Genomic DNA, 15,272 nt, shown 5'->3' with positions numbered 1-15,272 from the left:
CCAAACTAGGTTTTGGGACTATACCTCCCATCATCCCAGGCCAGAGCTGGTGGGCCCAATGAGAATTGTAGTCCAACAATATATGGAGGGCACCATATTGGCCACCTTTGGAGGAGACATAAGAGTGCTAGATAGACCAGAATGATGACCTCGGGTTGCATCCAGCTATGTTCTGCTCTGAGTGGACATACTAAAAAGAATAATCCCCATTAAAGTCAACGGGTTGTTTGCCGTGCGAGTCCCACTCAGAGTAGACCCATTGGAATTGATGGATAGGGCTAACTTAAGTTTATGAATTGGTAGGATTACAGCCCTTTTCATGCCTGCCCTTTCCATTGCCCCCCACCCCAGCCCATAAGGGAAGAATACTACAAAGGCAAATACTGCACCGTGTGGCAGAACATCTCTTACGGGGGCAAGAAGAAGAATATCTACACCATGTGGGTCACCAACAGCAGCTGTGGTGTGTCGCCTGTGCACTACGAGATGAAGGGCTTCAACACTTTGCTGGGGTCCCACTACGACAAGTATGAAATAGATTACACCGACTTCTCCAACAGCTTCCCAGCTTCCGTCTTCGACCTGAAGCCGAATGGTGAGTACGAGATTATCCTTCCGCACCCTTCCTCCAAGTAGCTCAGGGTGATCTCGCTCACAGCGGCAAAACAACTTATCTGGGTTGATCTTGCTCAACAACTTTGTAAGGCGGGCCAGTCCATGTGTGGCCTCGAGCTGGTCCGCATCTTCACAATGGATCTTCTGCCTGAGTTTGACATGTTAGTCTCCACTGCAGAGGTGAGGAATCCTGGGGCTCTTGGCCTGTTGTTGGACTCCATCTCCCATCAGCCCCGGAGGGCTGCAGGTTCCCTGTTCATTTCTGCTTTGCAGCTTCTCTCTTGTGTTTTCTGTGGCTTGGTTGGCATTCCACAAAGTGCACCCCTCACAAAGCTGCTGTTCCAAGCACTCTTAGCAAACTATAGCTCCCGGGATTCTTTGGAGGAAGTCATGTGCTTTAAACATGTTCTAAATGTGTTCTTTAATTGTACGGTGCAGGTGTGATCTAACTGGTTGGAGCACTTTGTGGAATGCCAGCCAAGCCACAACAAACACAAGGGCAACAAAGTATGAAATGGCTCTGTAGCACAAGATCTGGCAGAAAGTTGTGGTGTGTGTGTGTGTGTGTGTGTGTGTGTGTATCTAGTCCTTAAGACAAGATTTTCTGTCCCAAATCCTCCCTAGCAGGCACCCACCCTATTCTTTCCTGAAAAGCATAAACTACTGTGATTTCTTCACCTTCGTGTTGAGCTTATTTCTTTCTTTCCTGAACCTTCCTGGTCCAGTTGGAATATTCTGAGCTGGTTTTGCAGAACACACTAAAAACATAGTTTTAAACCCCCGTCCTGCCACTGCTCCTGCTAATGAGACAAGCCAGAATCTGGCTCGTTGCATCATTCGAATTTGGGGTGGTTTGTTTCTCTGCAGACAAACACGAGTGGGAGCCCAGGTGTGTTTGTGGCTTACCACATGTGGTTTCTTTGGGGGGAAACAAACCATGCACCTGGGTTTGTATAACACAACAAGCCAGATTCTGGCTCAATCGGCTTGCTGTGCGGGAGGAGCGTCGTGGGAACTTTTACTGTGCAGCAGCTCACTGCTCATTCACAGGAAGCCATAGTTCATCTTAAACTATGGTTGGTGCTGCAGGAGCCAATGTGTGTTCTGGATGCTGTTGGACTACAACTTGCACTGACCGCTGGCCATGCTGGGGGGGGGAGGGGACACTGATGGGACAGGGAATCCAGCGACAATTAGAAGTCACCACATTGGCTACCCTTGGTTTTAATGCGAGAGTGGGCCAGTGAAGGGTTTGGCCTGGGGGCATGGCCTGGGCAGAGTCCCAAGGAACAATCAGAAAGGCCCAGGGAGCTGCAATCAGTCCCTAGGCTTGATGTTCCTCAGCTAGACCTCTGTCTCCATGTGTCAGCTAAATCAGCCTCCCCATAGTTAGAACTTCTACCACTGAGCTCTGCCCCTTCCCTAAAGTCTCTCTCTTCATCTTCATTTGCTGCACATTGAGAGGATATCGTCCTAGTTGTGGCTGGTGCCCATTGGAGACTGGTAGGGCAGAAGACAGGGAGCCCAACAGTAGGTGGCGCCATAGCCGGTGGCAGGCAGAGGCAACTGTATACAGTGGTGCCCCGCAAGACGAATGCCTCGCAAGACGGAAAACCCGCAAGACGAAAGGGTTTTCCGTTTGCGAGTTGCTTCGCAAGACGAATTTCCCTATGGGCTTGCTTCGCAAGAAGAAAGCGCATAGGGAAATCTCCGGGGACCTCTTTTAAATGCTGGCGGTGGGGAGCAAAGCCTTTTCCCCCCCTCCGGCCTTCAGAAGAGGTCCAGGAAGGCCGGCGGGGGCCGAAAGGCTTTGCTCCCCACCGCCAGCATTTTAAAAGCAGTCCGGGATAGCAGGGAAGCGCTTCCCGCTATCCCGGACGGCTTTTGAAGGCAGGCGGGGGGAGCAAAGACTTTCGCCCCCCGCCCGCCTTCAGAAGAGGTCCAGGACCTCTTCTGAAGGCTGGCGGGGGGCAAAAGTCTTTGTCCCCCCTGCCTGCCTTCCCAGGGGCTTTTAAATCGCCCGCCAGCATTTTAAGATCGCCCCGGACAGCGGAGAAGTCCTCCGCTGTCCCGGGGTTTTTTAAAATGCTGGGGGTGGGAAGAAAAGCCCTTGTCCCCCCCCCCCCCCAGCTTTCAGAAGAGGTCGGGGGACAGACTGTCCCCGGACCTGGTCTGAAGGCGGTTTCCATAGGAACGCATTAATTGATTTTCAATGCATTCCTATGGGAAACCGTGCTTCGCAAGACGAAAAACTCGCAAGAAGAAAAAACTTGCGGAACGAATTAATTTCGTCTTGCGAGGCACCACTGTAGTGAAGAAGCCAGGCACAGCTCTGTGGGGAGAGAATTCCACAGTTTAGGAGCCACCACAGAGAATACCCTCTTCTGGGCCATACACACTGAATTTTTGAGAGAGGTGGAACTACCAGAGCATTCTCTGCTGATCTTAACAGCCAGGAGGGTCTGTATGGAAGAAGACAGTGTTTCAGATATTACATGCGTAGTAATACTCTTACTATTCATGGTGTACAGTGCTGCACTTCAATCTAGGGAATGGACACTGTTACAGGTGCCACATAATACCTGTTCCCCATTTATAAGAAAAAATTTTAGCCTGGCAATCACCTGCACTTTGGAACTCCCTGCCTATTGACATCAGGCAGACGTCTTCACTGTACTCTTTTCGGCACCAGCTTAAAATTTTTTGTTTGGGCAAGCTTACCCAAACTTGTAGAATGATATATTTTTTGTTTATTGCTTATTTTATTTTTTTGAATGTTCTAAATAGTTGTTTTTAACTCTTTATAATTTTATCATTGTATTCTCTTTGTGTATTCTGCTTTGAGGGTTTTATTTATTTATTTACAATCAAGCAGTGTATACTTAATAGGAAATAAATAAATAAATCTGCCGGGTGCGTTTTCTCCCTAGAAACAAAACTATGCGATGAACTGCCCGGCGACTCCTCAGAGCACCACATCATGGCAAACCCCATGGCAGATTTTGTGGGGGGAGAAGAGGACCGAGCCCACCAAGTGTTCCACCAATACAGAAAACGGTTTGGAAAGACCTATGATGATGAACGGGAGATGGAACACAGGAAGCACACCTTCACCCACAACATGAGGTCATTGGTTGTATTTTTTTTTCAAACTGTCCTTCAGCCAAAAAAGGGGGCTCTGGGAGCCACAATAAGATAGTCCCTGACCTCAGGTTTACAATCTAAAAGGCACGTCGGAAAAGGGAAAAGGGAAAAGGGACTGGGAGGGGAGAGAGGAAAAGCAACCTTATTTTGATAATGACTACCTAGGATTGAAAGATTTGAAGAGGAGGAGCTAGATATTGGTGGCTTTTCAAGCAGAGCCAATGGAGAGGCGTTGTAGTCCCATCTCACCTTTACTGATGGAGTATATTATAAAAAGGAGTACAGTGGTACCTTGGGTTAAGAACTTGCAGTGGTGTCCCACAAGACAAATGCCTCGCAAGACGAAAAACTTGCTAGACGAAAGGGTTTTCCGTTTTTTGAGTCGTTCCACAAGACGAATTTCCCTATGGGCTTGCTTCACGAGACGAAACGTCTTGTGAGTTCTTGCGAGTTTGTTTCCTTTTTCTTAAAGCCGCTAAGCCGTCAATAGCTGCTAAGCCGCTAATAGCCGTGCTTCGCAAGACGAAAAAACCGCAAGACGAAGAGACTCGCGGAACGGATTAATTTCGTCTTGCGAGGCACCACTGTAATTCGTTCCGGAGGTCCGTTCTTAACCTGAAACTGTTCTTAACCTGAAGCACCACTTTAGCTAATGGGGCCTCCTGCTGCTGTGCAATTTCTGTTCTCATCCTGATGCAAAGTTCTTAACCCAAGGTAATATTTCTGGGTTAACAGAGTCTGTAACCTGAAGCGTCTGTAACCTGAAGCATATGTAACCCGAGGTACCACTGTAATTATGAAATAGGTGGTGGCTGTGCTGTCAGAGTCAAAGCATGGGATCTGAAATCTTGCGCCAATATATTTAGATCTGGCTCTGGTTCCTGGAGGTGAGGGGAAGGAGCATAAGGAGATGCTCTGTATCGAGTCACACCAGTGCTCCATCTAGCTCATTGCTGTCAGCACTGACTGGCAGCAGTGGTTGCTGAATTGCTAGTTGAAGATCAGTGGGTTAGAGAGCCAATAGGAACACTGGAAACTCCCTTGAGCTGAGTCAGACCATTGGTCCATCTAGCTGAGTATTGTCAGCACTGACTGGCAGCAGCTCACTGGGGTTTCAGGCAGAGGACATTTTCACCCTTACCTGAAGACACCGGCAATTGGACCCTGGACTTTCTGTACACAAAGCAGATTTTCTACCAATGAGCGACAGCCGTTCCTCAAGAGAAGTGTGTACTCTTGCATATGCATGGAGGCACACTTGGCTTTTTGATGATAATACTGAGGTGATTGTAGCTACACTTGTCTGGTGCTACCTTGTTGTTTTTAAATCTGTTCAATATAATAAAATTCATTTTAAATCCCAGTATCCCAGCCTGTGCTGAGCCCTGCCATTTAACACAGGTTTGGGGGCTTAAGCTTTGCTGAAATCAAGACCCAGATCATTTGGGGCCCTTCCTCGAAGCTGTGACCCCTCTGCTCAGTTGCTTCCCTGAATTTTGACCTAGGCTTTGGCACTGTGCTCTGAAGCAACTTTTGTTTAATACATTTATATACTTCCCTTCGGTGCCAGTTTATCAGGACGATTTACAACTGGGGACAAAGCACATCATTGTTACAGAAACGTACTGAAACTGTGTTGATGAAAACAGCAGAATAAAAAGCAGCATAAACCAAGTATCAAAACACCACACTAAAAAAAATCTCATCCGCTGTCAAAAGCCTGGAATATTGTAAAAGACTTGATATGTGCCCTGGACTTTGAAAACAGTGCTATGCCACTTTAAAGAGTCATGAGCTTCCCCCAAAGAATCCTCGGAAGGGTGATATGTTGCTGAGATTTATTAGGAGACCCCTGTTCCCCTTGTGGGGCTACAATTCCCAGAATTCCCTGGGAAGAAGGATTGACTGTTAAACCTGTACTTCCAAGAACCGTGTGTTAGTGTTCAAGGAACCTTTAACCCCAAGAGGGTTAGGGGAGGGTGACAACAAGCCTGAGCTGCCCCCTGCCCAGCCCAGCCCTTTCTCCTCCAGCTTTCCCATTGTTTCTGCCCCCCCCCCAGGTTTGTCCATTCCAAGAACCGGGCCAACCTCTCCTACAAGCTGGCGCTGAACCACTTGGCGGACCTTACCCAGGACGAGATAGCTGTGATGAGAGGCAAGCTCAAGACCACAGCGCCAAACAACGGGCTGCCTTTCCCTGAGGAGATGTACGTGGGCCTAATCCTGCCAGAGAGCTTGGACTGGCGGCTTTATGGTGAGTGGTGTTGGAAGGCAAGGAACAAATAAGAAGGGGATTATACTGAGTCGTGCCATTGGTCCATCAAGTTCAATACTGTCTACACTGACTGGCAGCAGCTTTTTAGGATTTCAGGCTGGCCTCTCTCCCAGCCCTACCTGGAGATGCTGGGGACTGAACCTGGGACCATCTGCATACAAGGTGGATGCTATATCTATGAGCTATAGGCGCCAATTGTTACAAGCAATTGTGGTCCTAAGCCTTGGGAAATGCAGAGGAGAGCAATAGAATCTCCTGATGTTTTTCATTTTTGCCTGAAAAGCAGCTGTGGAGACTCTGAAACTTGACTGGAGCAGTGGTACTTGGAGAAGAGGGCATTAGTCCCCTCCCAGCCAAATGCAGATATTACAATATACAATTCCTCTGTTTGCCCTAAGGGCTCATCCACACTTTTTGCTTTCTCCCAGGAAAACCTGCTCTGTAATGCTGAATTGGAGCAAACCTCAATAGGGTTTTCTTTGGATTGATGTTTGCTCCAATTTAGCAATAAAGAGTGGGTTTTCCTGGGAGACAGTGCAAAGGCAGAACCATTCCAACTCATGCCTAGAATGAATGGACAAGTGGGAAACCACTTTGATCTGTACTTTCTGGGCATGGGGCAAGCAGACGTTTCCCCAGCACTGCTGCTCCACTCAAATGTGGCCCCTCCCTGTCCCCCAGTTTGTTTCAATTAAAAATGAAAACAGAATTAACTTTCAAATGGCGCGTCCTTGAAGTTACACACCTCTGCTGCTGCACATCCAAAAGGAGTGATGTTGCAGTAGCTTGATGGTGACGGAAATGGTTGTGCAGGTGGGTCTCAACTCTTTTCTGCTTGTCCCTTCCAGGTGCAGTGACTCCAGTTAAGGACCAGGCTGTGTGTGGCTCCTGCTGGAGTTTCTCCAGCACTGGAGCCCTCGAAGGGGCTCTCTTCCTCAAGGTAAGAGCTCACCTATCTCTTACCAGGGAATTTCCTTTCAACTAATTTGGAAGGTGTTGTGGAACTCAGCGAATGGATGCTACACAGATGTTCACATTCCTGAGAAAAGTATTTATTCTATTATTTTCCCCAGACACTCTGGGTGGCTAAAAACTTCCTGATACAGGGCTGCCTTCAGATGTCTCCTAAAAGTTGTGTAGTTCTTGATCTCCTTGGCATCTGAAGGGAGGGCGTTCCACAGGGAGGGCTACCCAGCAGGTGTGTCATTTCTGCCTACCAGGAGACATGATGGGGAGGTTGGTGCGGTGCACAGGCATGCTGATGGAAATAATGCAGTGATTCTGCTGGTGCACTTACACTGCGCTGAGCTCCCCCCCACCTCTCTCTTCTCCCTCCTGGTAAGCAGTGGCAACGTCTATTTTAATATTTCATTTAGTACATTTAATTTCCCACTTCTATTCAGTAGGAGGAGCACAGAGCAGGGATACAAAAAGGCATCATTTTCCATTCCACATTGTAGTTACTGCATGCAGCTCTGCTTCCATTCCGCCACAGTTCATCTTTCACCACAACTTCACCTCACTGTCCACTGTGGCAAAATTGCAGAGTTGACTATATAAATTACACTGTCATTTCATTCTTCCACTCTGTTTATTTTAATGCTAAGGAAACACAATGCAAGGGGGTTTTTTTGGCGGGCGGAGGGGGGGGAGGAAGCTTAATTGATGCATAATCATTTGTGGACTGAAAGCACCAACAGTGAATGACAATCATTTTTGCTGGATTGACTTTCATTCTGAACATGGGTCAAATTCCGTTTGAATTTTTCAACACCCCAGGTTAGTGGTTTTCAATCCAGATACAGGCCAGTGACAAAGCTGCTCGGCTTCAGCAAAGAAATTTCCCTATTTTCCACATTATGAACATAACTTTGCTTCAGCAGTAAAATATGCTTCTTTTCTAAAGGGAACATTCCATGTGTGCTATCCTGACATTTACGGTTTAGTACTGTGTGGCTAAGCAGGTACAGCGGTACCTCAGTTTTTGAACGTGTCCATTGACGAACATTTCAGAACTCAAACGCCGTTAACCCGGAAGTAAACACTTCCGTTTTCAAACATGCCTCGGAAGTCGAACGGCTTCTGCTGATTGTATTCTCAATTTTCTCTATTAAATTTGCAGACTGCCCTTTGTGCCTCAGTTTTCAAACGTTTCAGAGCTCGAATGGTCTTCCAGAACAGATTACGTTCGAAAACCCAAGGTACCACTGTAACAGTTTCCTATCAGGCAAGACTGACGTTTTGCTTCTCTCCTGTTTCCCCAGACTGGGCAGCTCATCCCTCTGTCTCAGCAAATCCTCATTGACTGCTCCTGGGGCTTTGGGAACTATGCCTGTGACGGTGGCGAGGAGTTTCAGGCGTTCGAGTGGGTCATGAAGCACGGCGGCATTGCCAGCACAGAGTCCTACGGCCCATACAAAGGCCAGGTGAGAGAAGTCAAACCAGAATTAGTTTACTAATAAGCCATTTATTACACAACAGCTCCCAGGAATCTTTGGTGGAAGCTGTGACAGTTTCAAGTGGCATCATAGTGCTTTGAATGTAAATATCAAAGAATCTTGAGAAGGAAAGTCTGTCCAATCTCACAGGGTGAGATTATGCCCACTGACTCCATCCTTGGCTGCATGTTCATGTGAAAGAGGGGTGGGCATCTATACTGATGCTGTGCATTGGAGGGCATGTGTCCGGCAGGCACACTGGCGTCTGAAGACTTTGCCAGGAGGTGGAAACTCCAGCACTCCACACAAATGTGTTTCTTGAGCACGATAGCATTTGTATGTGCAGCATCACTATGTACATCATATGTATGCCAGTCTTGACTGTGCATAGGGTGGCAGGCAATGAGGTAAGGCGGAGATATGTATGGGCATAGAAGGTTGTGGTTTGCACAGTGTGCTGTAAACTGGTCGCCCATCAGCAGTGTGGACAAGGCCAGGTGACCCTGTCCTCAGCCCTCCAGCTAAACTGATCTAGCCCAGACTAGAGGGGCAGATCAGTGAAGACGCCAGACTGCACATGGAGGAAAAAATGTCTTCAGAGAGCTTTTACGAACTCCTGGACAACAATGGTGGTTAATGAAATGATGAGTGAAATCTTGGGGTTTTCTTTTTGGGTTTCATCCCCACCTGGGTGACTCTTCTCTCTTTCAGAATGGCTACTGCCACAGCAACGACACTCAGCTTGTGGGCAAACTCAAAGGCTATGTCAATGTCACCTCCGGGAACCATACTGCTCTGAAAGCTGCCATCTACAAGCATGGCCCCGTGTCTGTCAGCATCGACGCCTCCCACCGAAGCTTTTCCTTCTATTCCAACGGTGTCTACTACGAGCCCAAGTGTGGTGAGTCCCAGCCTATGAGATTGTGACAGAAAACTGTGAATTAGGGCAGGGAATCTCTTCTAGCCTGCGTGCCACATTTTCTCTTGCTTGTGGGTAATCTTCCAGGGGCCGTAGGCTAGGGTCAACAAAGCCAGAGGCAAAACAGGGTAGAGCAGTGGGTGTGAATCCTACCCTTATGCAGTAGGCTATATTCCCACCTGAACTACATCTCTCCATCCTGGCAAACGAGTCCTTGTCAAAGTTACACCCTCAAGGAGGAAGTGGAGCAGAGCTGGTGAGGAGTGTGGCTTGGTATGGGGTAGGCCATGGCCTAGGGGGAGCCCCCAAGCCAAATAGAGAGGCCCAGAGGGCTGCATTTGTGTCCTGGGCTCAAGGATCCCCACCACCTGCTGTAAATAAAGTTGCACTTCCTGCGATGCATCTCAAGAGCACTTGGCATAACCTGCACATCATCCCACATGGCTATTTGCGATACGGTAAACTCCTCCATGCTTTGTTATGGTGAAATTGGAAGCTAATGCCTCCCCAGGTTATGGTCTGAAGGCATGTGAGGCTACTGAAACAAATGTCCCAGGTCTAGGTCTGGTCAGTGCTTGGATATGGGTGATCACCTGGGTACCACACGTAAGACATCTTGGAAGAAATGCAAGGCAGTAAATAAATACATAGATGCTGATTTCCACTGCAACCGTCCTCTGTGCTATCTGCACAGACATCAGCCCTATGCAAATCGGAGCGAGGCCGTGGGTATCTGGATGGTCACTTTGAGAACAGGATTCTAGACTAAATAGGCCTTGGCAGGGATCTCCTGCCCTCTTGATTGCTGTGGCAAGCTGGAGCACCACCCACATAGATTTGAGAGTTTCGGGTGCCTACCTACTCACTAAGAGATCTACTTGTGGGAAAGTTCTGCACCCTGCTGCTTTCAAAGGGGAGTTGAGGTCCAGCAATGCACATCAGCTGCAGCCAACAGGGCCAGTGGTTAAGGGTGACTGACGTTGTAGTCTAGCAGTGTTGGCAAGTCAATAGCCTCTTTACCTCTGAGGTAGAGGATGGTGTCACATTGCAGCCTGGCTGATGATAATCACCGCTTACAGAAAGTGTGCGCAATGGTTGTTACTGCAAATCATCAGCTGGTTATAATTACGCCTTTTGGCAAGCACTGCCAAGGCCTTTGCATATCTTATTCATCATCCCGACCCAACCTAGGAGGCAGGTCATTATCACAACCCCATTTTGCATATGGTATTTGGGATGGATTGAGAGACAGGGAGAGAGGAAGAATGCAAATGGGTCACTCAAGGTAACCCAGTAAGTAGCTTTCTCTCTTCCTGGTCCCACTCTTAGGGTCTGGATCCTTGTGGGTAATCCTGAGTTCTAATATGGTGAGAGAGGAAAATGATCTCCCTCTTCTGCAGGAGGCCATTGCACATGAGGAACTGAACTCTCAGTCTTCAGCAGTTCATTTGGGTGGCAGCCATGCTCCTGTGCTCTTTTCCATTATCCCACTGTTACAAAGCTTGACTCTTTTGTTTTATTTTTAATCCACTTTTAGGAAACAAACGAGGCCAGCTGGATCATGCGGTCCTAGCTGTAGGTTACGGTGTCCTCCAAGGCGAACTCTACTGGCTTGTGAAGAACTCCTGGTCCACCTACTGGGGAAATGATGGCTACATCCTCATGTCTATGAAAGACAACAACTGTGGAGTTGCCACTGATGCCACGTTCCCGATCATGGCATAACCCACCTTGCCTTGGGAAGCTCCTTCAGGGAATCCCAGAACTGATACTGTCCAAATATATATTTTGCTCTCAATCAGGACCACCACCACCCCATACGCCCAAAACTCCTAAACATCCCTAACATATTTGTTTTTGTGTGCTGAAATCTTTAGCCACAGGGCTGAAAGAGTTTTGGGGTTGTTGTTATTGTTGTTGTTTTAAAAAAGCCTAATCTCAACTATACTGGAAGCTATTTCATGAAGGCTCTCCCCCACCCTGAGAAGCAGGGTCTAAATACTACCTGGATAAATAAAACCACAAAGTCCAGTCGTCTTATAGGGATCACCCTGTTGGAACAAAAATAACTTCTGCACCTTCTTCCAATATTTTGAGAGTCCTAATCCTCCTTGTGCTTGCTTCTTGAACAGGCCCTTCATCACCCAGTCTCTTCTTATCCTTCATCCCTCCAATTCCTTAAACTCACTACAGTTGTACCTTGGAAGTCGAATGGAATCCGTTCCGGAAGTCTATTCGACTTCCAAAACATTCGGAAACCAAAGCGCAGCTTCTGATTGGCTGCAGAAAGCTCCTGCAGCCAATCGGAAGCCCCGTTGGACATTTGGGTTCTGAAAATAGTCACTTCGGTGTTTGTGGTGTTCGGGAGCCAAAATGTTTGACTTGCAAGGCGTTCGGGATTCAAGGTACGACTGTAATAAGAATTATAGAAGCCGTTTTCTTGGGTGTTTGCTGTCCCCTCACCATGAACCCGTTTCCAAAGCTTTTACAAAAACCACTGTACAAACCGCAGCACAGTGTATTACGGTGCCAGGCCTGGAAATTTGCAAGTGGGTGGGGAATTCCTTAAGCCATGCACAAGCCAAGGAGCTATGTCCTTGTGGGCCCTTAGGTCAGGGAGGTGGAACCTGTGCCCTTCCAGATGTTGCTAGACTACAACTCCCATCATTCCTGAGCACCTGCCATGCTTGCTGGAGCTGATGGGAGTTGTAGTCCCAACACCACCTGGAGCCCAGCAGCTCTGCATCCCCACATCCTGGAGTGCAGGATTCTTTTTACATGAAAGGTGATGTACAGCAGTTGTAGAAGGATGGGTGATCAACTATGGCTTTGTCAAAGCTCCATTCTCAGGTGTTCCCGCCTCTTCTGCATCAGCTGCTATGGCTCTTCCCAAGTGAGCCAATTAAAAATATGTACATACCACGTGCCCTTGTCTGTCTTGTTACTTCTCACAATGCACTTGGCACAGGGTTGAAGCAACATCAGGAAGACCAAGCCAGTGAATAAAGGGGGGGGAGGTTGGAGTTTCGCTTCCTGAAACTGGAGCTTACATCTCCTCTAGCTTGAGGAGTTGTGGGAGATCCTTATTCCCTCAGGTTTATAGTCTGAAATACCTGACACCCAAAAAAAAGGGATAGGGAGGGAGCGAGAAAAACAGCAAGTGCAGGTGCCAGCTCTTAAGGTTACAGTTCTTCTAATGGCAGCTTATCTCTCAGGAGAAGCAATGGAAAAACTCCACCTCACTGCAGCCTGACAGCATGAAAAGCCAGGGACCAAAACACAGAAGGCCCTGTCTGCGCTGTACAATCAAAGCAGTTTCATACCAATTTAAATAGTGGTTTAAACGTTCCTCTTCCTAGGGAATTCTGGGAATTGTAGCTCTGTGAGGGGAATAGGGGCCTCCTAATAGCACCCTTCACAAGCTACAGTTCCCAGGATGTTTTGAGGAAAAGTTATGAAGGATAGTGCTTTAAACATGAGGAAAAGGGAACTCAGGTGTGTGTATATACTTGCCTGCTCAGACAAATAAAAAATAAAAAATGCCATGATGGCACATTGCCCCTAGGCCTCATGCACACAATTATGTCATAGAGCATGGTTATTAAAAGGGATTCTGTGCTGGTGGAGTTTATTAAGCATTAAGCTGGCCACTCGACACACCAGTTATTAGTGCTGGGAATAACTGCGTGGAAAGTGTTGCCATGATCAAAGGTGCGCATAATTTTGGTGGCAAATGCTTACTCCAGCCACAGGCCTTCATTAGCCGTCCCTGCCTGGAGCCATTTCAGTGGTTTCGGCAGGGCAGCTACAGCCTAATCTGGCTTTAAGAGCTACTCTCGCCCTGTAGCTAGCGCTGAGAAAGATTAGTTCTGTGAGGGTGTCAGGTTTTAGGGATCTCTCAACAACCTCCGAGGACTGTAATTCATGAGGTGGGGGCCATGAAATCCTATGTAACTTCTTGTTACACTTTTCATAGACCACTTTTCCTCAAAGGAGTTCAAGGTGGCATGTGTGGTTCTTCCCCACTCTCCATTTCGATCCTCCCAACAACCCTGTGAGGTTGGTTAGGTTGAGTGGCAGTGACTGGCCCAAGATCATACAGTGAGCTTTATGACTGAGTGGGGATTGAACCCCTATATGGCAGTATTCTGACCCCTCCCCTCAGCCACAAACACATTGTAAAGGAAAGGCCCTGTATTTGACATCGTTTTAAAGATAAAGGACCATTAAGAAGGGAGAACAAGAGCATTTTTTGGAAGTTTCCCATCAACTGTTTTTATTTATTTGGTTGATTGCACTTTCCGCAAAATACCTCGAAGCGATTTCACAGATCAAACATCAACAATTAAAAGCAATCCCATATTTAAAAACAACTTCAAATGCAGTGCAGATATCGGCTGACAGCAAACAGTGTTAGAAACTCAGATATTTAAGCTAGGTGCCAAATGGCTCCTTAAACCAGGGTTACAGCTGCCAAAGTGGAATGGCTAGTTGCCATTTTGGGGCCAAATGTATTTTTCAATACAACTTCTTGGTTCCTGAAATTCACTCTGATTGTGAAGATAAAATGGGAGAATTCTACATGGTGCGTTGCTAGTGTTTCAAAGCAGTCAAGATCCAGGGATCCCCAGGCATGCGCCTCCAGATGGTGGAGACATCAGATGCCATCCTGGCAGCCGAGCATCTTCACTTGGTCACAAGTGGCTGATAGCCAGGTGCAAAATGCAAATTTCGAATGCTGCTGAGGAGGCACACAGGGCACCTGGTCACTGCGTTACTCTGATAAAATGTTATTTCTATTACAAATTTAATAAGATTTCATATAAATTTCATATAAACCAGCATTTGGAAAAAATTATGTAAGTCTGTGCCCCCTTTTTTGTCGTCTTTTTGATGATGCACTTCTCTTTTCACCCCAACCAGGCAAACTGGTGAATTCCGGGCTCACCTAGTGTGGTGGTTGTGGGAACACAGCCAGTAGTTGCTAAGCAACTACAGTATAAGGAAAGCATCTGAAACACCCAACACTTCTCTGGGCAAAAATGAAAAGAGTGCTCCGACACAGAGCTTTAAACTGTAGGGTCTGCCTGGAAAGCGTGGAGGAAAGGTAGATATAGCTAAACCCCAGATCTTTACTGCTGAATCAGAGCAGACGTCAGTAGGGGTTTTCCACAGACTGACATCTGCTCTGATTCAGCCTTGCTCCAGAACAACAAAAAATGGATTAGCTGCATTTTAAAGTGTTCCTTGAAAGCCCTACCCCTCTTCCCATGTGAATGGAGAGAGGAATAGGCCATGGATAGTCGTTGATGCTCTCTGGACATGTTCAGAGGCACTATCGTTATTACTCCACATGGGCTGGTTGATGCATTCCCTGGCATTCCTGGGACTTGGCAATGCTCCATGGCAGGGGTAAGCAACCTCCTCCTCCCCACCCCTGGAAGGGTTGCATTCCATCTGTAATAATCTTGCACACACACCCCTATTGCCCATTTCTGTCTCTTTGGAGAGAGGGGGTGGCGTGTTATGGTGATGAGTGACCTTAACTTTTTTCCCCTCTCCCTGCCACCCACATGAAATTAGATCTAGGGCTCCTCAGAATCCTGGAGCACAGATTGGCCATCTGGTTCTATGCCACGGTGGGGCCAAAAGAGAGAGAGCTCAGCCAGAATCGATTCCCCATTTTGCCCTCTTGCGTGTTATCTAAGCAACAGAAATTCCCTGGGGCATCTCCGCCAGCCAGAACAGGCCTCATGTCATCCTTTAGCTACCTAATCCAAGGCCAGGCACCTGGAAATTCAGTACTCTCTCTGTCCCTGCATGGAAGGAACAATCTTGTCCTTCTGAGTCTTCATGGGAACTTGCCCCTGAGACAAGGGAG

At 47.5% G+C, this 15,272-nt stretch overlaps 1 protein-coding gene across 1 annotated transcript in view; it reads left to right on the top strand.

The window, feature by feature from the left end:
* The window catches only part of LOC114601499 (digestive cysteine proteinase 1-like), a 31,036-nt gene extending 18,723 nt beyond the window's left edge, over window positions 1-12,313 (top strand). Inside the window, exons 5-11 of the mRNA XM_028738696.2 lie at window positions 352-595; window positions 3,546-3,741; window positions 5,820-6,013; window positions 6,883-6,974; window positions 8,299-8,460; window positions 9,184-9,373; window positions 10,929-12,313. Of these exons, the coding sequence (XP_028594529.2) occupies window positions 352-595; window positions 3,546-3,741; window positions 5,820-6,013; window positions 6,883-6,974; window positions 8,299-8,460; window positions 9,184-9,373; window positions 10,929-11,116 (1,266 nt within the window). The 3' untranslated portion in view covers window positions 11,117-12,313. The remainder of the gene's footprint in view (window positions 1-351; window positions 596-3,545; window positions 3,742-5,819; window positions 6,014-6,882; window positions 6,975-8,298; window positions 8,461-9,183; window positions 9,374-10,928) is intronic.
* The last annotated feature ends 2,959 nt before the right edge of the window (window positions 12,314-15,272 follow it).

This window comes from Podarcis muralis, chromosome 7 (assembly GCF_964188315.1).
Source record: "Podarcis muralis chromosome 7, rPodMur119.hap1.1, whole genome shotgun sequence".
In the NCBI taxonomy this organism is placed as follows: Eukaryota; Metazoa; Chordata; class Lepidosauria; order Squamata; family Lacertidae; genus Podarcis; species Podarcis muralis.
Note: the sequence above shows the minus strand (reverse complement) of the source record. Positions and strands in the feature narration are given on the sequence as shown.